Source organism: Anas platyrhynchos, chromosome 21, assembly GCF_047663525.1.
Source record: "Anas platyrhynchos isolate ZD024472 breed Pekin duck chromosome 21, IASCAAS_PekinDuck_T2T, whole genome shotgun sequence".
In the NCBI taxonomy this organism is placed as follows: Eukaryota; Metazoa; Chordata; class Aves; order Anseriformes; family Anatidae; genus Anas; species Anas platyrhynchos.
In genome coordinates, this window is record NC_092607.1 from 4,635,629 (window position 1) to 4,661,822 (window position 26,194).

At 53.8% G+C, this 26,194-nt stretch overlaps 2 protein-coding genes and 1 long non-coding RNA gene across 3 annotated transcripts in view; 1 reads left to right on the forward strand and 2 right to left on the reverse strand.

Moving 5' to 3' along the window:
• Positions 1–3,496: 3,496 nt before the first annotated feature.
• On the forward strand, positions 3,497–8,377 carry KCNK15 (potassium two pore domain channel subfamily K member 15). The gene is made up of 2 exons (XM_027472898.3): positions 3,497–4,270; positions 6,434–8,377. Exons 1-2 carry the CDS (start codon positions 3,988–3,990, stop codon positions 7,342–7,344), a joined length of 1,194 nt encoding a protein of 397 aa, XP_027328699.1. The 5' UTR covers positions 3,497–3,987; the 3' UTR covers positions 7,345–8,377.
• Positions 3,947–6,434, reverse strand: LOC119713321 (uncharacterized). The gene is made up of 2 exons (XR_005260451.2): positions 6,069–6,434; positions 3,947–5,924 (listed from the first exon to the last, which is right to left on the reverse strand). It is a non-coding gene; the product is annotated as an uncharacterized lncRNA (long non-coding RNA).
• Positions 8,378–9,657: 1,280 nt separating the features above from the next.
• The window catches only part of RIMS4 (regulating synaptic membrane exocytosis 4), a 55,092-nt gene continuing 38,555 nt past the window's right edge, over positions 9,658–26,194 (reverse strand). The window contains exons 3-6 of the mRNA XM_027472899.3: positions 21,262–21,374; positions 20,511–20,612; positions 20,100–20,239; positions 9,658–17,504 (exon numbers count right to left, since the gene is read on the reverse strand). Coding sequence (XP_027328700.1) covers positions 17,286–17,504; positions 20,100–20,239; positions 20,511–20,612; positions 21,262–21,374 — 574 coding nt within the window. The 3' untranslated portion in view covers positions 9,658–17,285. The remainder of the gene's footprint in view (positions 17,505–20,099; positions 20,240–20,510; positions 20,613–21,261; positions 21,375–26,194) is intronic.

Sequence of the window (26,194 nt, forward strand, 5' to 3'; positions counted from 1 at the left end):
ACCGAGCTGGGCAGCCCTCACCGAGCCTCTGCCCCTTGTCCCAGGAGCAGCCTGGCTGCGCTGGGGCACTCATTCAAACTCGGGGCTGCTCTGCTCCAGCAGCCTCTCGGCAAGTATTTCCACTGGTTAGCAGGCAGGAACTTTATTATTTTATCTTGGTTTTATTACTGAAGCCGAGGTGCTCAAGGTAAATAAATGAACCAAGTGAAGTGGCCGAGATTAAAACCCCGCTGCAGCAGCGCAGCACCTCCCCGGCTGGGTGCCGGCCAGGCATTTATGGCAGGTACTTGGTGCCTGGCTGACGCTCAGCTGACAGCTTTCCAAGCACATAAAAAACTTATTAGGCTGAAAATAGAGTTTGTGGTCACAAACTGACAAGAGCACCGTCAACGTTTGTGGCCCAGCTGCGCTCCTTGCCCAGGCTCCAGCTGCGGTGGGGAGCAAGGGGCATGGGGCCGTGTGGGCGCTGCAGCACCAACTTCGGGCAGGCAGGGAAATGGGGCAGGAAATGGGGCAGGGCTCTGCCATGGCTGTGGGGTGCTGGGGCATCAGAAGGAGGCACAGCCGAGGTTTGGCAGGGCTGGGAGCAGGCAAGGAGGCTGAGGACAGCCACACGCGGGGCTGTGCCCACCTGCACGTACCCTGGGGTTTGCAACCCGCAAGCCTCATCTGTAGCAACCACACGGAGGCAATCTGCATTGGTGAGCGGTTTATATTTTCATTCTACACCCAGCACTTTATTAATTCACTGCCTGAGCTTCCAGATAGCACAGCAAAGTGCCTGCGGCCATCCAGGCTGCACAGAGTCAGGGGGGGAGGCAGCAGGGAGATCCCAGAGCCCAGGGAAAGCCAGGAGGATCCTGAGTGATGCTCAGGCACCCCGGCGTGCCAGGACTCCCACCCTCAGCTACGGCAGGGGCAAACCTCTGGAACCAAGCAGGGGGAGCCTCGAATAGCCCAGGGCATGGCCTGTAGGAGAGGCAGGCTAGTTCTGGCTAGCAGGAGGCTGTTGTGCAGGACGATCAATGCAGTCACAGGGCAGAAGTCTCTGTATCTGCAGAAGAGGGCATCGCCGGCACCTGGCGTGGAGAGGGGATTGCTGCCATGCCCAGCTCACCATGCCCGGCTAAAGGTGCCCAACTCACTGTGCCCAGCTCCCCGTCCCACACACCTGGGACTGCTGGGCAGTCCCTGGAGCTCCAGCCTGCTGCAGCTGGTGTGGGCACTCGTATCTCAGTATCTAATCCTTTTTAGAAATGAACTAATCCATTGCTTTAAAAATATCCTGCGGCGTTGCGAGGCTATAATCTCAGTATTAAATGGCATTAAAGCCAGAAGAGCTGATGCTTTTACTAAGGCAGAAGAAAACATCTATTGGTTCTTTTCCAATAACCGAAGAAGAGGAGCGTGCCACGGTGCTCTCTGAGCCACTTGGCGACCTGCAGCACTCCACGGCTCAGCATGGGGAGGTGCCCCCTGCCTCCAGCCCTCGGTGACACCTAAGGGTGGCACGCAGTGAGGGCAGGCGGTGTGTCAGGGACCCCAAGATGCGAGCGAGGGGCACAGAGCAGCTGGGGCACGGCTGGCAGCGTGCACCCATCTCTATGTACATCAGACAGCAGCGAGGAGAGAGATTGCTGAGATGTTTCAGAATGCAAAGATACTGCAAGGTGTCATCTACAGCCACCTCCAGAAAGGAACGGGGAAGCAGCTGCCTGGAGAGAGTTATGGCCCCTTGTCCCTCAGCCATAGGAAGGAGCAGAAGGCAGGGACTCGGACCCAGCTTCAGCTTTGCCCTTATCTTTTAGCAAAGAGGAGCACGGGCATGGCAGGGCAGGGTGCTGTGTGCTGCCCAAACTCCTGCCCAGGTGTGGCGGGGGAAGCAGGAGCTCCGGGAGCCCCCCAGACAGCCTCCGCTGCCGGCCTGTGTTTAGCCTCTTTCCTCTGAGCCCGCTGAGCAGCTTTGCCTGTTTCAATCCATTAAAACTAGGAAAGCTTTTTAATAAATTCCTTTCCAGCCCCAAATTATTAGATGTGAGCCAATTAGACACATTAATTAGGCCCTGTTGAAGCACAGATGAGGTCTGGCTTTGTTTGCACTCAGGGCTGGCCGGACGAGGAGCGCCCGTCCCGCTCACAGGCTCTGAAAACAGCAGCACACCACGCAGCTGCTGCTCGATTTCCAGAGCTCTCACCTGCCCTCTGCCTCCCCGTGCAGTAAAAATGAGGCATTTAATCTCATAACGCAACTTCTCGCTGGAAATCGATGCTGAGGTACCTTATCCTGCCTGCTCTGGTCCTGCCGGTGCCACGTGAACCTTCCCAAGCACAGCAAAGGTGCCGGGAAGCCAAAGGTTGAACGGAGCGAGCTTCACAGGGGGGAAGCACGAAACAATTCCAACCTGGGTTTGGTGCTGGGGGTTCTTGTTAGGAGACTGACCCTGCCCTTGTTCCTTCTGAGCCGCTTTCATTGCACAGAGGCTGTGCACATGCTCACAGCAACCCCCCAAAGGAGAAACCAGTGATGTCCTTCCTTCAGCTGCTGCTAAAGGCATTGCACAGGCAGCTTGTGCCCATCTTCTCCTGTGGCTGGAGAGCGTCTCCCTGTGTTTTGCACGTTTGGACCTGCCCTGGCACGTTGCTGCAGCAGCTGCATGGAGCAGCTGGCTTTGGATAGCATCTTAATGCTCCAAGTACCTGGGGAACTCAGAACTGGAGCGGCAGGGCACTGGGGCCCCAGAATCACCCCTAAGAGAGTGATGTGGTCACTGCGAGATCTGTGTCCTTCTCCAGGAACCAGCAGGAGCACCGCTGTGCCCTTCCTGCAAGGTAGGATGTCACAGATGTCGTTGCTGACCAGTGGAAAGAATTACCAGCAGCACGAAGAGCGTCTCCTCTTGCCGGTGGCCTGACACTGCCCTAGGTTTGGAGACTCAACAGCATCCCAGGACCCATTGGCAGGGCTGCAAGCAAGGCCAAGGAGAACACAAACCAGGCACATTCGTCCAGCGGAGGCCTTGCCGTGTGATTTAGGGGCTGTGAGTGCTGCGGTGGCACACAGCAATCCTCCCACAGCTTGCGGGCACCAGCACCTGCAGTTTTTGTTTGGGAACAACTTTCACTGCTGGTGCAGGCACCGGGGTGCCGCGAGGAAGTGGGAAGGTGGCCAGGGTGGAAAGGAGCTCAGGGTTGCAGCAGGACAGGCGTCGTGTCCCTGGTGCTGGCTGTGGACAGGTCAGGGCTGGAGGGGCTGCAGGAGCAGCGAGGGGTGTCCCGCCCCGGGGGGCCATCAGCTGTCCCCACGGCACTTCTGCCTGATGTCCCCTTCCCCACCTCAAACTCCTCCACGCCAAGGCTGCCACAACCTCCCAGGTGATCCGTTCTGGTGTTTCCCTGTCTGCAGGGTTAGGAAGGTTTCACTGTGTCTGACTCAAACCTCCTTTGTGCAACTAAACCCCAAATCGTCCTGTCCTCTCCGGACTGGGGAGTGGGGTGGGTGCACCAGGAGGGGATGTAATCCTGCTCGCCTGCTTTGCCTATTCCAGATCAAGAGGAGGGGAGTTTGGTTCTTGAGGCAGACACCATCCAACCAGTGAAGTATCCTATTTTTAAAAAGGCAGCAGAAGGCTTACATAAAAGCTCGGGAAGCCAGAGATGACAAAGCGGGGCCTCTGCTTCGCGGGCTCCGGCTCCTCCCGCAGCCAATTCTGCTGGAGAGCTCGGGGGGGGGTACTGAGCACCCCCAGCACCACTGCGTGCCCCCAGCGCCCCCAGTACCCCCCGGCCGGGCACGGGGGCGCGCAGGGGGCACCTCGAGGTGCCGCTGGGGGCGCGCAAGGCGGCGGCGGGCGCGCAGGGGGCGCGCAGGGGGCGGTGCGCGGGCGCGGGCGCTGCGCGGGGGCGCGGCGGCGGGGCCCGGGGACGGGGAGGGGGGGACGGGGAAAGGGGGGGACCCACGGCGGGGCCATGCGGAGCCCGGGCTGAGCCATGAAGCGGCAGAACCTGCGCACGGCCGCGCTCATCCTCTGCATCTTCTCCTACCTGCTGGTGGGCGCCGCCGTCTTCGATGCGCTGGAGTCGGAGGCGGAGAGCGGCCGCAAGCGGCTGCTGGAGCAGAAGCGCGGGGAGCTGCGGAGGAAGTACCGCTTCTCCGCCGACGATTACCGGGAGCTGGAGCGCCTGGTGCTGCAGGCCGAGCCCCACCGAGCCGGCAGGCAGTGGAAGTTCGCCGGCTCCTTCTACTTCGCCATCACGGTCATCACCACCATCGGTGAGCGCCGGGGCGCGCGGTGCCCCCCTTCCATCCGGCCCCGCGTCCCCTCCGGGTCCTCCCCCTCCAGCCAGCCCCTGCTCCGGGTACCCCAGGTGGGGGGGCTCTGCCTCGCTGGCACAGAGCGGGGGGTCCCAGCCGGCCCCCCCGCCGTTGGGGAGGCGCAGCGGGGGGCAGGAGCCGCGGGGTGCGATGCGCCCCCGGTCCCGGGGCTGCAGAAGTTGGCTGGGTGCGAGGGTGGGAGCCACGCCGGGCCCCCGGAGGGCTGCAGGCAGAGAGGTGGGCTGGGGAGCCGGGCAGAAGGCTCTGGGTCCTCCAAACTCCAGCTGTGGGGCTGTGCAAGAGCTGCTCCGGGGAGCCCCAGCAGCTACATGGGTGTGGGCACCCACAGGGGGAGGGGATGGGGGTGAGTTGGGTTGGGTTGGGGGAATGATGGAGTTGCATGGAGCCCCCAGGTAGGCACGCTTACTAGAGCCCAGATGTGGTTTGTCTGCTATCTCACGATGAAATGACAGTAAATTCAACGAGGACTGCCTTCACTCTGAGGTTAGCCACATAGGTGTTTCGCAGCATTTAATTAACCCACTTCCATTAATCCACGCACCCCGGGCATCCCCCGAGGGCAGGCAGGTGTGGGACCCCCACTCGGGTCATTCCTCGGGCTGGGAACTCAACCAGCAGATGGTTTTTGGGGGCAGGAGCCCTGAGGCCAAATCCTGCCTTGCACAGCCAGCAGCTAACAGCAGGTCCTCATCTCAGCCTCGTGGAGGGGCCACACACATCGGGGAGCTGAACACGCTGCGTTTCGGGGCAAATGAGAAAATCCCCCTCACCCCACGACAGGTTATAGCTTCGTTAACATGATTCCTCTGTCACCTGTGACAAACAATTGGGAAGCGTGTTACACGCCCCGTGCAATAAATAATTTCAGCCCAGGTGCCATATTTTAAAAGCCTGGCGTGTCAGTTCCCTCTCCATCGGGCTGCGCTCTGAATCTCAGCTTTAGCACCAACGTAGCTGTGTTTACTCTTTCTAATTCCTTTTATCATTTTGAAAGCATCAGTCATACGCTCTTTCAGGAGCCTCTCAGGGTACAACAGCTGTTTTTCCACTTACTGCTCTTCTGGATCATTGTATTCACCTCCTCATTGCTCTCGTTGTATTACCTGGTAGCCTAGGACCTGATAATTGCACTCAGTTATTAGGCTGGGATCTGACCGCCTTTTTTTTTTTTTTTTTTCCTCCTTTACCACTGCAGTCGCATTTCTGCTCTGTATTCCGAGAGATGTGCCATGCAGGAATTAAGTTGGTCATTTGTGATTGCATGGGTTTGTGCACAGACCCGGCAATTAGAGACCGGTCACTCCCTGCTGCCCCTGCATTTGTGGCTCAGAGCATGGCCGAGGGTAACGCTGTCCTCTGCTCCCAGCCCTACCACCTGCAGGAGTTTCCTGGAGTGGGAGGTGCACCGAGAGCCCAGGACAACGCGTTTGTCATCCTCTGCTCTTCCCATCACTGTGTGCTAGCTCTTCCCCTAAGAGCCCTGGAAATCCACTGGCAAAGGAGACAGAGGTGAAACCAAGTCAGAGCTCTGAACAAAAGTAAAAAGAGCACATTTTCTCCCCATTTCTTCCAGCAAAAGTCCCTCAGGTACCTGGAAAAAAAGGAAAAAGAAATAAAAAAAAAAGAACAACCTCCCCCCTGCCACACACACAAATATCTGTTTGCCAAAGGCCAGGCAGCAGTGCAGGAAGGATCCCTCTTTGCGAGCTGCTCGCTGGTGCTGCTCTGCAGGCACCTTCAGAGGCATCTCCAGCCCTGGTGGTTTCTCAGGGAAACCCAGCAGCAAGCTTTGGGCGCCTCCTCCGAGCCCCCCATGCAGCCGGGCTGCTCGCAGCACGTTGCTCACTCGTCCCTTTAGGTCAGGGGCCGTGGGGTTTGGTTCGGCTGGTTGAACAAAGCGAGGCGGGCGCAGGCGCAGCGGAGGTCGGGGGGATGGTGGTGAACAGCTCACTGCGGCTCATGGTGTCGCTGTGCCTGTCCTTGAGTCCTGCACTGAAACTTGGGAGATTTCCCCACAGCGGTGGGAAATTAAATCTGGGAGGGGCTCCCAGGGGAGCCCCCGTCAGGGCCTGACGCCTGCCTGTCCCCTTCCCTCCACAGGCTACGGGCACGCTGCCCCGGGCACGGACGCCGGCAAAGTTTTCTGCATGTTCTACGCCATCCTGGGCATCCCCCTGACCCTCGTCATGTTCCAGAGCCTGGGCGAGCGCATGAACACCCTCGTGCGGCTGCTGCTCAAGAAGGTGAAGAAGTGCCTGGGCATGAGGACAACCAATGTCTCCATGGAGAACATGGTCCTGGTGGGCTTTCTGTCCTGCATGGGCACGCTGTGCATCGGGGCGGCGGCCTTCTCGTACTTCGAGGGCTGGACCTTCTTCCACGCATACTATTACTGCTTCATAACCTTGACCACCATCGGCTTCGGCGACTTCGTGGCCCTGCAGAAGAACGAGGCGCTGCAAAAGAAGCCCCCGTACGTGGCCTTCAGCTTCATGTACATCCTGGTGGGCCTGACGGTCATCGGCGCCTTCCTCAACCTGGTGGTGCTGCGCTTCCTCACCATGAACTCGGAGGACGAGCGGCGGGACGCCGAGGAGAGGGCCTCGCTGCGCAGGGCCCGCAACAACCTCCACCCGCCGCCCGGCGAGGCCGGCCGGAGCAGCAAGGCCATTTTCCTCCCGGCGGAGGAGCGGACGAGCCAGCTGAACCTGATCCCCCTGGTCCAGGAGGACGCGGAGAGGAGGCGGCGCTCGGCCAACTCCTCGGCCAAGGTGCCCTCCTTCTGCACGTGCCTGTGCTACCGAGCCCCGCTGTGCGGCAGCCCCGCGCCCTCCCACCCCGAGACGCTGAGCTGCCACACCAACCCCGTCTACTACAACTCCATCTCCTACAAAATCGACGAGGTGTCCCTGAGCACGCGGGGCCAGACCGGCTCCTCCCCGGCGAGCACGCTGTCGTCTGGCAGCCCCCGGTGCCGGCAGCGCCTGCGGCCGCGGAGGAAATCCATCTAGGAGAGCACTCGGGCCCTGCTTTGGCAGACGATTAACTGAGGCCTCAGGTCCCTCCTGGCACCCTCGTTTCTCCTCTCCCCTCCCAGCTGGCAGCCCGCAGCCCAGGAGATAAAGGATCCTTCCCCTGGCAGGGCAGTGGGCAGGGAATCGCACACCCTCGGCTTTCTTTGCTCTTCCCTCCCAGGTGGGCTCGAGTGTTTGGGTCTGGCAAGAGCCCCGTGACGTTAAACCAGCGGGCTGTAGGTTTGCTTTCCCGCCTCACTGCTCCCAAAATTAAGTTATTACTGCCCTCCTCCTCCTCCTCTTCCGCCCCCCTGCCCAGCATCACAGGTTGCGTTAGGCTCGCTGCGAGCCTGCGGATGAAGCCTGTGTGGGTGAGCCCTGCAGGGCCGGGGGTCTCCTGCAAGCTGCCCCCAGCCCTGGGTGCAGGCGAGGCGGTGCCACACAGCGGGATCATGGCTGGGATGGCACCAGGAGTGGGCTGCAGCCCTCCCTCTGGCACAGCACATGGGGACAGCTGGCTCTGGGTGGCTGGAGACCCTCAAGCTGAGCCCCACGCGCTCTCTTGCTTCCCCACCCGCTGCCAGGGGTCCTGCAGGCTCAGCCGGGGGGCAGCGTCCCGCTTGCAGGGATGGCTTGGGCAGGAGGGACTGCAGGCTGTGTGAAGGGCTCGGCCCCAGGAAGCACCTCCCCAGACCACCTGCAAAGGGTTTGGCCCTAATTAGATCATTAGCAAAATTCCCTAATGGGGAAGCTGCTTCCAGCTGGTGCCTCCATGCCCGGTGCCCACCCTGCCTCACCTTCAGGAGCAGGACAGGGCTCTGGCAGCAGGAGCAGCTCCATCTCATTTTTTCCCCCCAATAAAGAGACATTTTCACTTTTAGTTCTACCTGAACCCACCTCTGATGTGGTTTTCTCTCCATTTTTCTGCTGGTGGGGAAGGCATGCAGGGCGCCAGCACTGGGGATGCTCCAGGGCAGGCTTTGCTCTCTCCTCCTTTTGTTCTGGGAAGTTTAATAAAAGGTGAATCCAGCTGGTGGTGGTCGGGTATTTGTCACGAGCGGGACCAGGTGTGCCCGAGCCCAGTGCCTGGCTCCCTGTGCCCCACCACATTTATGTGCAGGGACATCCCTGTGGATGTGTGCGGGGGTATTTGGGCACCCAAGGGAGCTGGGGGCTGCGTGGCTGTCCCAGGCTGGGGCTCCTCACCCACCGTGGGGTGGTGGCTTTGCTCCTGCACAGGGACACCCCAGACTCCTCCACCCCCACATTCACATTCCCAACCCTTCCTAGTGCTCGGGCTCCCCTGCGATCACCCAAAGCTGCGTGGGCTGCTGACGTTTGGGACGTTCTTGTTCCTGGCTCTGAACGGCTCGGCTCGGAGCTCTGCAGCAGGAGCCCCAAGCAGGCAACACCAGGACGGGCAGAGCGCCGCCAGCCCGAGCGGCTGGCAGGAGAGCAGGGAGTGAAACACCCGGTGACAGCCAGCCCTGCTGGAGCTGGATGCAGGAGAGAAAACACAACGCAGAGGCTGAGCCAGGCTCTCCCTCTCCCCGGGGATCAGGGCAGACCCGTGTGCTCAGCAGCTCTGTGCCCGTGAGCTGCAGAACCCACTGCAGGACGACGCGAAGGGAAAGGGGCTTGTGGTGTGACATTTGCACCGTGGAGCTCGTCTCGTGCCGTGCACGGAGCTGGTGACGAGCTGGGAGCGCAGAAGGCAGGGCTCCTGCTCGCTTTAATCGCTGCCTCCACGCAGCCTGAGCTGCCAGGCTGTGCTGGGAAGGTCACCCGTTGCTTAGTGACTGCCTGAGCCCATCCTGCTTTTGGAAGCTGGAGATGGTCTGAGGGTGGGAGATGCCATTCAAACCCCCCTGCGCCAGGCTGGAGGAATCTTCCTCCTCCGCCTCCTCCTCCTCCTTGTCCTCAGGGCAGGCAGGGCCCCGTGGCTGCAGCAGGAGGATGGCTGGGAGCTGCCCTGCCCCTAAGTCCTGCCCCTGCTGACCCGCAGAGGGATGTGAAGGCATGAGAAAACCTTTAGGAAATTCTCAGGAAACTGGGGCTCTGCAATGCTTCATAGTTCCCATGGGAAAAGGGTTTGTGCTGGTCCCCTGGGGCGCCCCGTGTGCCCAAGCAGTGCCCCCAGGCCCTCCCCTCCCGCAGGCTCACTGGACCCGGTGGCACCTGCATTTCCCTGGGGGTCCCCAGGCTCCCCTGATCCCACATCGCTCACAAAGCTGCCATTTGGGGTTAGAGACAATCCCGGTGGCAGCCGAGTGCAGAGACACTCCATGAAACACCTCCGACACACCGCAGGAAAAAAAAAAAGGTTTTTTATTGTCACCATTATCAACGTTTTCATTAGCTTAACACTGAATTGTAAATCACTCGATCGTTACATATTGTCTGAATAAAACCTACAGACAGGAAAAAAGTACAGCAGAACCCTCTCTGGCCACAGGCACGGCACGCCGCGCTTCGGGCACCGCGCCCAACGCTTCCACCCAAGGCAGCCCACGCACCTCGCAAAACACCGGGCACGGGGGGCAAGCAGGCTGCCTGGCTCCATCGCCTGTGTTCCTCCAGCCCCGCAAGGTTAGATCTCAGCAGACAGCGTTAAAAACCTCCCAAAGGTTTTGGAGCGGGTTACAGAGCCCCCAGAGAGCGGGATCAGCCACCCCTGCTCCTACAGAAAGGCGAAAGGATCGGGCAGCAACCGCTCAGCGCCCCGGAAGCGATGGGTTTGGGGAGCAGCTCACAAAGCACAAAGGTTGGGCCCCAGGGGAGCAGCCCCGGCCCCGAGCAGAGGCCAGCTCTGCAGCAGTGCCCCGGGCTCCCCGCGGGACGGCCGGCTCAGCATGGGAGATGCTGCGGGCAGCCTCGTCCCCACGGGCTGCAGTAAGGCCTTGGGTGGAGAGGGACGGGGAGCATCTGGGGGGCAGCACAAAGCAGAGGCTCCTGCCTGTCCCTGCTGTCTCCTGGCTGCCTGCATGGTATGTGTTTGACCCCCAGCTCCACCCAAGCACGGCACGGAAGGACCCCCCCGGTCTGAAATGCCACAAAATAGAGCCGGGACGCGGATCCCAGGCGGGTGGCAGGCCATGGCAGTGCTGTGTCAGGGGTCTCGGGGGGAGGCGCTGCGCCCCCAGCACGTCCTTCCCACCTGAAGCAGGGAGGCAAGCCCAGCGCAGTGAGGCTGAGGGAATGCACCGTGGATTCGCTCTTCCTGGCTCCAAAGAAAGCCCAGAGCAGCTCCAGGTCCAGGGGATGAAATCACAAAGCAGAGACCAGAGAGCGGCGCTGGGGAAGGAACCACAGCCCCAGAAAAAACCTGCTGCAAGATTTAACAACCCAGGCTGTGTTTAGGGGGACCTGGAGCCCACAGGGGGCAGCCACCAGAGCCTGTGGTGCCCAGGTAACTTAAAAATGAGCCACTGGAAAAGCACGTGGGCTTCTGCAGCAGGTGTGCTCCGATTCCTCCCTCTTCTGCCCACATCCCTGCTCAGCAAGCAGAGCTCGCTGCTGCCCCTGGGCTGTGTCCTTCCTGCAAGGCAAAGCCCCCTCCTTCCTGAGCCAGGGGTCTCAAGCCCAAGCGAGGTGCCCAGCGTGCTGCATAAATGCAAAGGCTGCCTTTACACTGGCCCAGCAGAGCGGGGTTTAACACCAGGACTTTGGTTGTCATTTTAGCTTCTGGGAAGTCACGAAGGGAAAAGCGTTCGGTCTCAGCCTCTTTTTGCTGGTGCTCTGTAGAGGGCTGGTGCTGGCTCCCTCTCAGCTTCAGCTGCTAAAGTGCAAAGGACCAAATGCTACACAAGGACCTGACCCCTGTTCCTCTGCCCCACCGAGGATGGGAGCCACTGCCGAAGGGAAGGGAGGGCAGAGGGCTGCTGGCACCGCTGGAGGTGCCTGGCAGAGCCCGGTGCTGCTGCATGGTGAGCAGTGGGGGCTTGGCATGGACTCGGGGCTGCCTGGTCACGGAGAGAAGTCTGGCACCGTGAGTTTAAGACTCAAAAGCCACATTTAGAGAATACCGAACCGCTGACAAATTCCCAGGGGAACTACCACATTCCCTGACTTGTGCTGGGATGCGCTTGGCAGCCAGGCAGCCCCCAGACCCAGGCAGGGCGCAGCAGTGCTGAGCGCAGCTCAGGGGCTCTGCCATGCAGGGGTCACAAGCACCCCGCAGGCAGGGGCAGTTTGGCTGCACACACATGAGGACACCACTAGAACATGCTTTGGGTGTTCACTGCGGTACACGTGGAAAGGATTTCAAAGATCGTCCTCTTTTCTAAATGTTTGGCTCAAATTGGGGAGCTGCAATTTGGCGTTAGGTGCTTGCCCCAGGTCTCCGTGCGTCCCTCTGCATTACCAAAGGTGCTTTAAGGTCTGCTTGTTTTCCCGGGCTACTGCTGGCACTTTGCATTTACACAGCTCTTTTTGCTCTCCAAGCACTTCAAAAATGACTGGGAATTATTTCATCGCTTCTTGGGGCTTCCAGCATCACCGCTGTCTGCGTGGCTGGCTGCCTGGAGCACGAGGCGGGGATTTCTCCTACGGGAAACGCTGCGAGGAGCCCACAGGCAATGGACTGGGATGCTGGTTTGAAGCTCTGTTATTTTATGCACTCATCAATGATAGAGCTGCCTTAAAATCCAATATCCTGATCCTGCCACTTTGGAAAAATCTGTAGCCGAGCCCAGCGTTATCTGAAGACTGGCACAGAACAGCCTGCTCCCGTCTCACACGGCTGGGATACCCCCCGAGCTTCTGCGAAGGTGCAACCTTCCTCTGCCTTGGGTGGAATTTTCTCACGGAATGGACAAATACCATCTATGAAATGGACAAAACAACCCACGAAGCCTTTAAAGAAGAGCAGCTCAATCTGCTGCTCTGAAAAAAACTCCCGTTAGCTTGCCCCTGCCATCCCGAGGAAAACAGGCAGCTACTGGGCAGAGTTGTGTGGCCCCAGAGTGCAAAGGCTTTTTTTGCTTAATCAGGGCTACAGTGGCAGTGGGAACCATTCGTATTGAGTTACAAATACTAAGTAGCCTAAGAAAAACAGGGTGCTTGAAACAGTCATCGAGTTCATACCGAAAGGATTTGTTAACTCTGTAGTACGAAGTCACCTACAGCTGCTTCGTCCTTCACCTAGGAGAGATCTCACGTCGCTGGGCACACATACTCACAGCGAAGTCTACACGATGGGTATTTCTTACAAGGCAACAGCCCAATCTTCCTTTTTACAATCAAAGTTCATACGGATCTTTTTCAAAAGTGATGGAATTGAGATTGAAGACAATTATAAACTGTATCAACAATATGTACTACAGCCTGCAAGTCACAATCTGTGCACACCAAATGGAATAGATTATTGCTTGTTAGCCTATTAGACTTTCTTTATAAAAAGATTTTTATACAGAGTACAGGATTATGACAAAACTAGCTAAGTTGTTTTCATCTTGAAAATACAACATCAATTTTTTTTTTCAACAAAGGCTTGAATAGTAGCTGAGATTTAATGAACAGTGACAAATATTTACTAATAATTTAATGGTCAGTTTGAACAGAATTTCCTATAGGACTCTTTTCTGGTGTTTATTTACATATGCCTCTTTTCTTTTGGAAAAAAAAAAAAAGTTGATAAAATATAACAAGGAACACAGAAATCAAAAGAATGAGTAAACTCCATACTGAGAACATTAAACAGTTTTGAAAACACTAAATTATGCTATCCGTTAAAAAACATACATCATTTGGTCTTTAAAGAAAAATATTTTTCCTGCTTTAAAATATTACTAACAGCATGTAATAAACTAACTTAAAATGAGTTTCATAAAAAAGTTGTCTTGCTGTCTAAACATTGCTAAACATGCTTAGGTTGAGATTCTGTTAACTGCCTCAACACCTTAAAAACAGCTCCTCTACAGGAACTTGTGATATTCTGACTCCAGAAGACCTGCAATTTAGAACAGTACATTGATAAAGGATCCAGTAGCTAGAAACATTAAATATATATCATCGTTCAAAGCAAAGAAATCTGCAATATTCGTTTAAACAACCCATGGCCAAGTGTTGGGGATGTGCTCGGCAGAACAGCGACGTCCCCCGGCCCCTATCCTGCCATGGCCGTGCGGAGGCGGACGCCTGCACGGTGCAAAGGAGGCACAGCAGCCTGCCCCCGGGGCTTTGGCTGCAGGATGAGGACCCTTGGATTTAACTGCAGAATGAGGACCTCGTGTTGTCTCTGTGGCATCCCAGCTGTGTCGGGGCAAAGGGAAAGCGACACCAGGAGAACATCACACGTGCACCTGGACAAACCTGGGCTCACTGCGGTCACGGCTGCTGTCTGCTCAGACCACAAGGTGCAGGGAGGGACACTGGGGAGAGATCACTGCTCTCCGAGATGCTCTCAGCATCAGGATTTCCTCGTTTTCCATAGTAACAGGAATGCAGGAAACATTTAGGGATCAGCTCTCCTTTTTTTTTTTCTTTTCCTGCAAGCAACCTTCCCGTTACTATTGAGATGTAGTATTTTGTGCACGAGGATCAGGGAACCAACCTGAAGCTGGGCAGGTATTCATCTCTCCTCAGTCTCATCCCTCATCACCACTCACAGACCAAACGTATTATCACGTTTAATTATTTTTAGTTGGTTGGTTGGCTTTTTTAAGTCTCCCGCTCTCCCTCTCTCCCCCTCCCTGATTGTAACTAACAGCTAGACTCAGACACAGGAGAAAAACTCAGTCAGGACTTCTAAAGGGGACCAAAGTTTAGTTTTCAGCTGCTCACCATCCTAGCAAGCTGCTACTTTTTACACAAGCGCACTGATAATCACAACTATCACATTACAACACCTTAGACAGAAACTGGCAAGTCAAATTTGAGGGGAAAAAAAAGCTTCTGTTTTATGACAATAAGCTATCCCAAGCCTGAGACTTGCCTTGGATGCTACACTGGGGGGTCTTTAAACTGATGGATAACTAGAAGATCTTTATTTTTTTAAACCACAATATGACTTGGTCAGCTCAGGAATCGTGGGCATGAGTGAAGCAAGAATTTAGGCTGGGCAGTACTGTGCAACTTTACTGACCCCAAACTCTGCGCCCCATGGGCACTCTGAAAAGGGCTCCTGTGAGTCTGTCGGTTTACGAAGGGCTGTTGGTTTTGTTGAGTCTGTTTGGTTTATTTCTGGACTCGCCAGTTCACATGGCTGTGTTGTGCATGGCAGCCAGGGATTGTAACGTTCACTTACTGTGGAGAAACAGGACTTGGAAGTGACTCGAAACAAAAGTGAGAATCACTGGACAACGGTCAACCATGGAAAAAATGCAGAAGAAAACAGTCCAGAGCAGACTGCTAAAACTGCCTCCAAACTCAGAACCTGAGATGTTAATCAAAGTTACACAAGTGGAAGCATAACTTTGTTTTACCCTGACAGTGAACTTTCAGCATGATTAAAAACATACGGAAGATAGTCCTCGATGTGAAGTAGTCCTCTTTTAACAAAACCAATCGCCTTTGAGCTTGCAGAGCTTTTGGAGGGATGAGATACAGAGACACGTTACATTTGCCAGGCATAGAGGAACTGAGCTTTTCAATGGAGTCATTAAATAAAGTCATTTTTTTTTGGCATATATAGTCTCCTACTCCCCGTGAAAGACTGCAAAAATGTTGCATTCATCTCACTGGACCCAGGAAAAATGTGATTAACTAGCTGTTACTAGTAGGTAATGTCCAAACGATTGCCAACATGAAGTTTTCAGCATTCCTTAAGACAGAAGCCCTGTTACTCAGTTACCAGGTTTGGAATGTACCCGGAGCTCCCCACGGTCCTTTTAAAGACATAGTTATTAAAAGATCCAGTGCTACAAACCACTAAATCTACCTAATCTATTCTAGTTCATACACATATTGTACAATATTGCCTAGTACTCACTACATACCAAGAGGAAAGGATGCTGACTTAAATTACAGTAAATGTGCTTTTTCTTTTTAAAATAAGAGAGCCACGACATAGTTTGATCAGCATGCAACAAACTTTCTTCATCTAATATATAGAAATTGTCTAATACGATTAGAAAAAATAATTAGTGAGAGGCCAGAGACATATTTGATCAAGGAAATTAAGAGATTTATCTGAAATGCTGAGGCTTTTGCCACTTAAGACTCAAAAACCTATTAATTCTATGTCCCTTCTCCTCCTTCCCTCTCCTTTGTAATTATAGCATTTTTACAGACATTAAGGTAAGGCCTATTATTTTTGCATCTATCCTGCAGTTTATCTCAAAATAATTTAAAATGCCATAGACAAGCTTGGACCAAAAGCAACTGCTTTTACCATCCACTCTACACTCATGCTTTTATTCTAACAAAGCCAAGGTCCGCATGCAGAAATAAATGTTCAGTATTCCTCAACGACAGGCCAAGAATCTGCTCCCTCCTGAACACGACATGGGACCTTCACTATTAAATCACAGTCAAACATCTCCAAAAGCTCATTTGGAGACCACAGCCATCAAATCCTCATGAAGACTATGAGAAAATCTAGCCAGAAAGGGCCTTTTAACAGGAAATCGTTGGAGATTCTCCATTATTTTGGCTATTCAGTGTTTTCAAATAGAAGTGTTTACTTGTCTGAAGGATCTAGCATGCCTTACTCCAGCATGTGACTGCTGACAACAGCTGCTGTAGCTCAGCAGCTCAGAGAATGTGCGTTACTGGGTTCATCTACGAGACTCTTTTACAGCTAGCGTTGCACTTAAAATAACAGAATATACATGCTGTGACCACCAGGTCTCCAGACTCCTCACCCACTACTGCTCCATACTCTGGGGACAGCATCTCCTCTCTCAGGACACTTGCCAATGCCTGTGTATTACTGAGATTGCCTACAGCGACTTTCTTTCCTCAAGGAGGACCGTGTGCCCTCCAGCACCTTCTTGTCAGATGACAACCTGAGGTTTCTTTCTTCTCTACCCCCAGAAATCTCAACCTCCTCTCCCGTGGCAGAATAAAACAGTCCTGTTTCAGGTCAGGCAATAGCACAACAGGAAGGGCAGCATCTCCAGCAGATATGTACCAGCACAAAGGAGATGAAAGAAAAGCAGGAGAGAGAAGACATCGGGGCTGAAGGATGCACAGCAACGAGGGAGTCAGTATAAAACCTATCTCAAGCAGCAAGTCTGACGTTCAGCTCCCACTTCCAGTGCTTTTGTACTGAGCAAAATTGCAGTTAATTAGACTGCTAAACTCGAACTCTGTTCAAACTGTCTGGTCTAAGTAGGCGCTTATTCTCCCACCAAGTATGCTTCATCAGCAGTGGCAGACAAGTAACGCGGCAAAGACACTTGCTGGTAATTTGGCACAGTTTGAAAACACAGCAACGACAGCGTTACAGTTAACGTGACTCACTGACGTGGAATTGGTACTTAAGGGTTGCAGGTTTCTTTCTTTTTCTTTCTTGCAAGAAGAAAGATCTCAGAAAAAACGAATGCTTCCTCTCAAACTTTCTACTCCTGCTCTTTTTAGGTCAGAAATTGGCCTCTGAATTTTTCAGGTACTGTGAGAAAGAACCTAAGAAATTTGTAAGATGCACGGTTAAGCAAAATGCCTTCCTTACTCCCCCCATACTCTTTCAAATGCTGCAACTTTCCAGGGTTAATACTGATCTGAAACAAGGGTCCAAGAATGACAGCGAGAGAAGTGAAACAAGAGGTGTATGTCTAATTTGACAACTAGGACTCATGCCCCATGGCACCTCCTCCTCGGACGGAGAGGGTACAGCGCCCTCCCCCTCGTCTTCTGTCTAAGGTCACTGGTTTATCCTCCTCTTCCAGCTCCACGAGAACTGATTGAACATGCATTGCGCTTGAGGTCAGAGTTCCAGCAAACAAAACCTTGACAGCATGTTTAAAAAACAAAAGCAGTTCCCCCTTCCTTACTCACTAAGACCTGTCACAGCAGGGTCCCACTGTGCTCTCCAGGGAAAGCTGTGAGGACTGACGCAGGAGCGGGCCCGTAGTGGGATCTACCATCGAGGAGGTTGGGAAGAGCTTGTACCAGCCAATTGCTAAAGTTGACAAATCCAGTTCTTCCAGGAGGACCCTGGCGACTCCCATGAAGTGCTTGCGCTCCATGCGTCCGTAGTTCCCCCAGACTATCACCTGAGAAACAAGAGGGGGAAGCACAATTAATCCTCAGACTTGGACACCTGCTTGGGAAGCAGCAATCTGATCAGAGGGATCAGAGGGATCTCTGTGCATTCTGTTTATCCAACCTCCTTGGGCTTTACTAGAGTCTGGGAAGAGCAGAAAGTTTTACATGGGAAGAACAGAAAGTTTTACCCTACAACAGGAATACACTGGTATATGCTATGCTGTTGGTGATGTGAAGCTTGGCTGATGGTTTTACCTTTGTTTTAAGCACAGCTTTACAAATCTGAATGTTACCAGACTTTTTTTTTTTTCTCCCCATGAAAAATAAAAAATAAATGAAAGCACGTGTGGATGAAACACTCTTCTTCTGCTCTAAGTGCTGGACAAGGCAAGTGTGTGCACAAGGTGGGAAAAGGGAAGGAAGGGCTCCTGGTCTGGAAAAATAACCCAACAAAAACCGAGTAGGGCAATAACTTGGGCCAAGAGCCAACCATTTGAGGAAAAGTCTGTGTCCTAACATCCGCACTCAGGCCTCATGGTGTGTGGCAGATGGCCACGAGGCACGGTCACTCACCTGGAGAAAGGGCAGGAGCCGAGCGCTGGCAAGCGGGACTGGTGACGTAAGGGGCACACACGGGGCGGCATGCGGGGAGAGCAGAACAGGCTGCCGAGAACGGCTTGGAGACGCAGAGGAGGGTGTAATGAGAGAGCTGGCAGCCGAGCAGGGGAAGCTGAATCACACTTACGACACGATGGAGACCAGTGGGTGGCACAGATGTAGTGAGGGTCATGGGCTTAGGCATGCTGGAGGGCTGCGTGTGGCCGAGTGGCCCTACGTGGCTCAAGACAAAGGTGACGACTGACTCCAGAGCGAGTTCATGTTCTGAAGACGAGAGGATGAGGACGATGGGTTATGATGGTGACTAGGGATCTCTGGCTAATCCTGAGAGCTTCTTTCCCTAGGCTCCGAATAACCAGAATATTAGAGTTTTCTGTAAAACGAGGTAGGAGAGACATCACACGTCAATGTTTATGTCAGCACGGGATGGAGCAAAACACTGCAGAAAGCTGGGTTGGTGGCACAGCAGCTGGCAGAGAGCCAGGCTCTTAATTTTATTCCCTTTTAATAAGTTCCAACGGGACAGTGCAAGGTGCAATGAGACATTGAAACCGGTCCTGAAACAGGCAGCCAAAACCACAAACGGAGCAGGGCACAGGACAGCAGAGCTGCAAAGAGGCAGGCACAGCTCCACCCCTCTTTGCAGCAGGGCTGCCCTCCTGCACCAGGGCTGCTGCCAAGGCGAGGACATGGCTAGGATACTGCTTGAGAGGCTCACAGAGGACCATATACTGACAGTTACTGCCTGCTTTTGGGTTTCTGCTGTGCCTCTGCCTGTAGGAAGGCAGCAGTCTTTCTGACTGAGTGGCAAAGCAGGGCGGAGGCATTTCTCACTGTCCTATTACAAAGGTCTATTGATAAAAGCACGATCAAGGCAAAGACTCGTGAGAACCCTCTCAGCCATGGTTGTGTGGCAGAAGGTGAAATGGTGGCGTGGGAGACACAGCAGTGGATCACCCAGGGGACCATTTCCAGGAGCAGCTGGGCTCTGCCAGCTCACACCACCCCGAGCTGACCTCCTTGGAGGCTATCTGGAAAATGCTGCTCGCATATCTGAAATGAAAACTAATTTATGCTTCATACTCAACTTCCCATCCTGGTTGAGGATAAAATCCGTAGTTCTTAACACCTTCAACCCCTTTCGTGAGCTAATTTTTAGGTACTTTAGGCTGCCTGCCTTGCTTCCACCTTCCGTGTGACAGCACTGTGGCTGTGACCCACAGAACTCGGGGTGAAGGCCCACACGGCAGCAAGGCTGCAGGTAAGGAAACCCAGACCAAGCCAGGCCCTACCGCATTTCAGTCAAAACCGTGTGCTCTGCCTGCAGCAGGGGAAAATGCTTCTGATCGAGGTAAACGAAGAAGAGTTCACTAAGGAGAAGGATCCAGTAGATTAGCTGGCAATTCCTATGCCAGCAGAGGTAAGCAACAGAAACTCACAAGTTAATTGCATCAGTATTTCCAGTGGATTTTAGCCAGGGTTTGTTGGATGGGAATGGTTTAGGTACGAATTAACCAATGGCATTCACTCTTTGCCCTGGAAACATAGGTACAGGATTGAAAACGTAAGTATGGCAGAGAATGTATGGCAGGAAAAGAACAGAGGTAGAAATAGGTAGGATATGTGACTGGGTGATGGCCAAAGCAGAGTGCTCTGAATGCAAATAAACCCAGAAGAAACCTATGGTGCCAGGCTGTTCAGCCCCTATGGATACTGTCTATCTCCTAACTGGAAAACAAAACAAGAACCTTTTCCTGGGAAGCAAAGAAAGGGAACCTTTTCCTGGCAGGGTATCAAGTAATAAACAGTCGGAGCAAGAAAAAAGGTTTTTCCTTTTGTTAAGTTCAGACAGAGCGCATGTAGTTCCATGAAAGCATTATTAGCTTTTTCTCATCTGTGTTATTTATCCAGATTCTTTGCCAGACTTAGTATATTCCAGCACAGGTGGGAGAGAAAGAGACAGACCTGGAACCCACTCCTCTTACCTGTAATACCTTGCCCTGAGGGCTCTCAGGAAACAGTAACACCTGATTGTACAAAGGGTCTAAAGATTTGCGGGCCACTTTTGTCTTCTTTTTCGCAATGCACACACCGTTCTCTAACAGGTAGGCTTTGATGTAAGCAGCTGAAAAAAAAACACAACACAAATATGGTCAAATATGAAAAAACCTTCATGCTCACTTTAGACAAGACAGAGTGCCACGTCTCTGTCTCTCTTATTCCCAACGAAGGCATGTACAGCAGTGAAAAGCTTTGCCCAGCCAGCCTTATTTTCCATACGACAAAAACACTGCTTATTGCCACAGAAGCCAAGCAGAACACAAAATTTTCCTTTTCACAAGCATGACGGGAGGCTGAAGCTCAGTGAGCTGTTATAGGAGGTCGAAGCACACTACCTGGCAGTGTTTTGGAGCCGGGTTTTGGTGTCAGTCCTCGGGCCTGAATGATATCCACTTCTAGCTGCCCGTTTCGCTCTTGCAAGCCAATTTCCACATCCCCTAAACCAAAATGTCAGAACAGACAGAACACTTTCAAAACAATACGTTTGTGGGCTAATAAAATGTTAACAAACAATCTTTGTGTCATGCCCACTATGAGCTGTAAGGAACTGTAGGCCCTAAGTGCCTGATCTCCTCCTGCTTCACTCTGCAGAAGCTCTGCAGTGATTCAAACCCACATTTCCAAAAAGCAATCTCTAATTTCAGCCCTTTAACACGGCTTTGGTGACTCAGTCTCCTACTCCTCAGCGGCAGCTAGCCTCCATTCTCTCCCAAACTGGAACAGCCAGAGTTGCAGGCTGCTTGGGAAAATGCAATTATGGTATACGGTAAGAAAATCTGTACAGAGCCTGATGGGCCTTGGAGGGCAAACAGAAAGATGCACAGGACGCATTTTCAGGTTTTTAGCTGCGTTTTGCTTAGTCTGTGCCTTTCAGCTCTGGTGGAGGAAAGCATAAAGCTGGTGCTCCCCTGCTAACGCTGTACTAGCAGCAATCAGCAAAACCTCGCAGCCAAGCCTACTTGATTTAACGCAGAAACAGAGCGGAGGAGTGGCAGAGCAGCAGCTGCTGGACGCGTTATTAGGTGGCCGTAGGAGTGGTCTGTTCCAGATTCAATTTAAGCCATGTAAGATCTCTGTGTTCCTTACCCATCGAGGTGGTGGCCAAGGTCTGACGCCCAACAAATTGTGCAGGGCCCATGCTCCCCAGGAAGTCACTAAACTGCCCAGCAGATGCCAGATGGACTCCACTGAAATTCAAGCTGCAAAATAAATGGATTTTGGCAAGTGGTTAATTTGCATTTTAAAGCAACCCGGTAACTAAAGAGCCTGATTTAATATATCCTTGAAATGAATGGCATCTGCAGAAGCCTTTTCCCCTGCAAAGCTCAGGGATTTCAAAGGCAGTTTTGTTACATGGGATCCATTTAAAATCCTTTTCCTTGCGGAGGAAAAAAAAAAAAAAAAAGGAAAAAAAGGAAAAGAAAGGCAATGATGGTTGCAGTCACCAGTCTGATACTTATCTCTAATGAATTGTCTACAAGGGCAAATCTCTGCCATCCCAGACCCACGTGCAGCCTGTCACCTCTCCCAGGGAGCATCGCCATCTGAGCAGCTCCTTGGCGTGGTAGCTCTCCTTTCCCAACCTCCAGTTTTGGGAAGGAATTAACACAGCTAGAGAGGTAGCCAGAGGGGAGCTTAGAGGTGCTGACATCCATCCCCTAGGGACGGAATCCCCCATTTCTCTCAGACACACACAGCAACTCACCTATTTCTTGACCAGAGCCCTATTTCCTATCACTCAACACCGGAGTCACACCCTCTGGGTGGTTTTGACACCTGCTTCCACCACCAGCCCGTGGCCCAGCCGCTGAAACACAGCTCAGGAGGTTTGTGGGGTTACCCCCGCTGCAGCGCCGGGTTTGCGTGCTGCCCCCCGGGGAAGGTGCCGCGCAGGGCAGCCACACAACGTGCAGCCCCCGGCACTTCTCCAAAGGCCCCTGGAGGGGGGCATTCCCCACGCAGTGACACAGCTCGCTGCTTTGGGAATTAATTCCTTCGAAATGAACGGGCGAGGAGGGCCACATGTTCCCTCCAGCTTACCCTGGTGATGTGCACTGCGGGCTCACAAAGATCCACTGAATCCCCCCTGCAAGCCAGTTACATTTAAAAGACATTCAAAAAAAAAATCAACCTTTTTTTAACCCCATTCACCCAGAAGAGCGGTAATTTCAGGTTGAGGTTTCAGCTCTCATTAGCTGCTCGCAGCCCCGGTCTCAGCCTGCTGGGATATTTATTTACTCCCCCGAGGAAGGCAGCGCACAAAGCTCAGCATCTGCCCTCCAGCTCCTTACGAGCCACCTTGTGCGGAAAGGAGGAGGGAGGAGGGCGCCTTGGCATCCTACAGACAGCCTTGGGATGGGCTCCGAGCAGGGCAGACTTCCCCGAAGCCTCCCTCGACTCAGTGCTTCTTCACCCTGCATCCACGGCGCGCACCAACACCCCAGGTGGTACTCTGAGACACGACAGAAGCAGCAGGAGGTATAATTGGCACTAATTGCGGAGAATATTTAAGCCTGTTCTCAGTGTCACCAACTCCTCGCAAGCACAGGGTGCGTCCCCAGTGCCACCGTCCGTCCTGCAGGGACCCCATGGGTTCAGGGTCCCTGTCCCACTGCCCAGCTCTCCCCATCCCCAACAGGGCAGCCCCCAGGAGCAGCACCCCGAGCACAAGGCACAGAACAGAGATCCTGGACCTGTCATGCATGGGGACAGATGTGTGCACACGCAGGGCTGCTGAATCTGCAGGGACAGGGAAACACGACGGGGAAAACAGGGGAAGGGGGAGCGGGCAGGCTGTGTAAGGCCGGTTATTTGCCCATACAAGGAGGGAACGAGGGAGCTCTGCCGCACGGGAGACCAGCGAGGCTCCTTGAGCACAGTGAGCCGTCCACAGAGGGTCAAAAAAGGATGAAAAGTTGCTCTTGGAGAACCTAAAATAGTTCGAAAAACAGGAGATCCGACAGAGAAAGACATGATTCAGCAGGCGATGAAGGGACTCTCAGCCAGAAGGTAAATGTTTTCTTTATTCTCTTCAACTCGTGGAAGATAAATGGGCACAACTTCGGTCTCGCTCCTACCCCGGGGAGTACGTGACCTGAACGAGCGCGTAAATAACCAGCCGGTGAGACACCTTGCTCAGGGAAACGCTCACCGCCGTGCTCGGAGCAGATGCTCGGTCTCATTAACAAGACGCCCAGGGTTAGGGTAACAAAGGAGTCCAGCAGCAAAGCCTGGAGCTGCGGGAGCCCAAAGCGAGCTCAGCCTCGGGGCTCTGTGAGTTCCCCATCCCAAGGGCAGGGCTGCGAGGCAAACCTTGGCCAGTGACCGTGGTGGGGACACAGCTGGGAGAAGCCCACCCGCGGAAACCCCACTTACTGCTCACTGCAGGACAGCAAGGAGAAGCCTTTCTGCCCCCCGAGGACTCCAAATACTTCACCAAGTGCCCATGTGGGGCACAGATTCACACTGAAGGCTGATGCCAGTATTTGGCAGGATGGCACAGGGTCCTGCACACCGGCACACCCCTCCAAACCACCAAATTAGAGCACCTCTTAATGGCGCAGCAGATGCTGCAGCTCCATCAACCATGTTCCAGCACCGAGGAAAACAGCAGGAGCACAAGAAAAGCGAGGTTAAAAAAATACAAAGCACCAGAGAGAACAAGAGCTGCTGGGCTGGAGGTGAGCAACGGAGACTGGAAGAGCTCGCAGCAAGACCAACGTCGCTGTTATCTCTGCTCAGACTCAGAAGTCGGAGGGTTGGGGACTACCTCGAAATGATGCGCACTTGTCAGAGCCACTTGGAGCTACCCGGACACCAGGGCCATGCTGCAGGCACACGGCCTGGCTGCCCACCGCCACTGCTGAGGAGCAGCTGGGAGAAGCAAAGCTCCTGTGCTGCTTCCTAAGGTGAGGCTGACCTTCAGAGGGATGGCAAAAGCCCCTTTCAAACCCCGGGCCAAGGCAAGGACTCGAGCAGTCTGGCTACCAGCCTCAGTCAGGGGGTTTACCAGCACTCAGTATTGCATTAGACAATTAACGTTCCCTCAATTTGTTACGTTTGGCTGGGGAAGGAAGATACAGGGAATTAATTCTTGAACAGATCATGCCATTAGCTGGTGGGACTGCCAGTTACGCTGCACAGAGGCTGGGCTTTTGCAGCCCTGCTTTAATAGGCATCAGAAACACCAGCTCTGCATCAGGCTGCTGGGCTTTTAGTGATTCTTGGACATCTCTTTGGGTACGGCCAATAAACCTGGAATGGAAACAATTTCTGTCTGGAAAAATCATAAGCCATCTCCAAGAAAGCTCTTGCTTCTCCCTGGAGAGGAGAGGGGGGAGAGGAAAACACAACTGCAGACATTTAGCATGCATGGGAAGAGAAAACAGCAGGAACCACTGAGCTGCACCGGCTAAATTTAGGGTGCTCAAACCCCGCTCGCTGAGCTCCGTGCACCAAGTGCTCAGCGAGGAGCTGGAGTGAGCAAGTGAGGGGGGCTGAGGACGGTGTGGGCTGGAGTTGTGGGACAGACCCTCCCCATACATTCAGCTGCTGTTTCTACAGCTGAAGCAGGGGGGAAGAGAGCTCCTCCAGCGCGGCCCTGGAGAGCGCTTGGGCACCCACCCAGTCTGTCCCAGCCCCGACCGCTTCCCCTGCTCGCTGCTGGGGTGGACACGGTGCCCCCTCAGCATCCCCGGGACAGGACCGTCACCCCCCTCGCACGAGGAGCTTCTGGCCCCGACAGGCCTTTCACATTTCTGTTCCACCACCCAGAAGAGAGAGCACAGGACTCTTTTGGTCCCATCACTTAAAGCACGCCCCGGCACACCGCACCCTTCCTTCTCCCGAAACGCTCCACCTTACGGGCAGAAAATGCTACTGTAACCTGGTTATCACCGATAAAGGATGTCTTTTCTATTTCAGTGTAAAGAGAAGTGCTAAAAATAGCTTGCAGGAATAAAGAGGGAGCATTTTGCAGCTGACTTGCAAATAGCAACTGTCATAGCATGGCCCTGGGGAGCGAGGCTGCTGCTACAGAACCGAACAGCACCGAGAATGATGAACAGGTGACACGTGTCAGCCTGCTGGGGAAGGGCACAAATCCTCCACCCAGAGAGCACAGCCCAGCCTTTTGGGCAGGAAAGAAATTAATTGTCTCTTCTTTGGCCCCCTGCTTTCGCTAGCCATGATTCATGGGCTCTGCTCTGCCCCAGCTGAATGAGGATGGTTTTAATGAAGTTAAAGATTAGCGGGTTTGCGGTGGGATTGCTTTTAAGTAAATGCGATTCTGTTACTGACCTGAAGGCACAGGGAGGAAAAGGACACCTCCAGGCTGTCAAGGACAAGCACAGGACCAGGTGCTCGAGCACCTGCAGGAGGTGAGAGGCAAACCGGAGGCAGCAGCATAACAGAGCTCAGGATGTGGTTGATCCTGGGGTCTCTGTGCCAACCAACGCTGTCTCTGCCAAGCAGCATCAGCAAAAAGAATGCAGTAACGTTAATTTTGTTTGCACAGGTATCAGCTGCACCCCCAAGGCTCAGAACCAGCTGCAAAACCCAATTCAGATGGATGGATAAGAGCCATTTGCAAAGACCAAGCCAGGAACATGAGCCAGCTACTGTGGGTGCCTCCACGCCACGCTGACGGCGTCACAGCACCTGCAGCACGGACACACCTCGGGACCGCAGGGGACAATCGCTGTCCTTGCAGTCGCTGGGACACCCACGAGAGGGAGACAAGATCCCACAGCACCGCCTGCAAGGCTCCAGCTGGAAGGCAGAGCTGGGAGCCCAGCCCTGCCCGCTCCAGGCAGCCGCAAGCAGAGCCCACCTGCAGCCCCTGCCAAACGCACGCCCAGCTCTCATTCCCGACCTCATGAAAAAGGTGACTGCACGAAGAGTTTGTCTCTTTTGCGACACGTGTATGTGTAAAACAAAATTGTGTGTTCACAGAATATTAAGAATTGTGTGTTCAGGCTGGAGCTGAAATTGCCTAGCTGTTTTTTTTTCTGCGCATTTT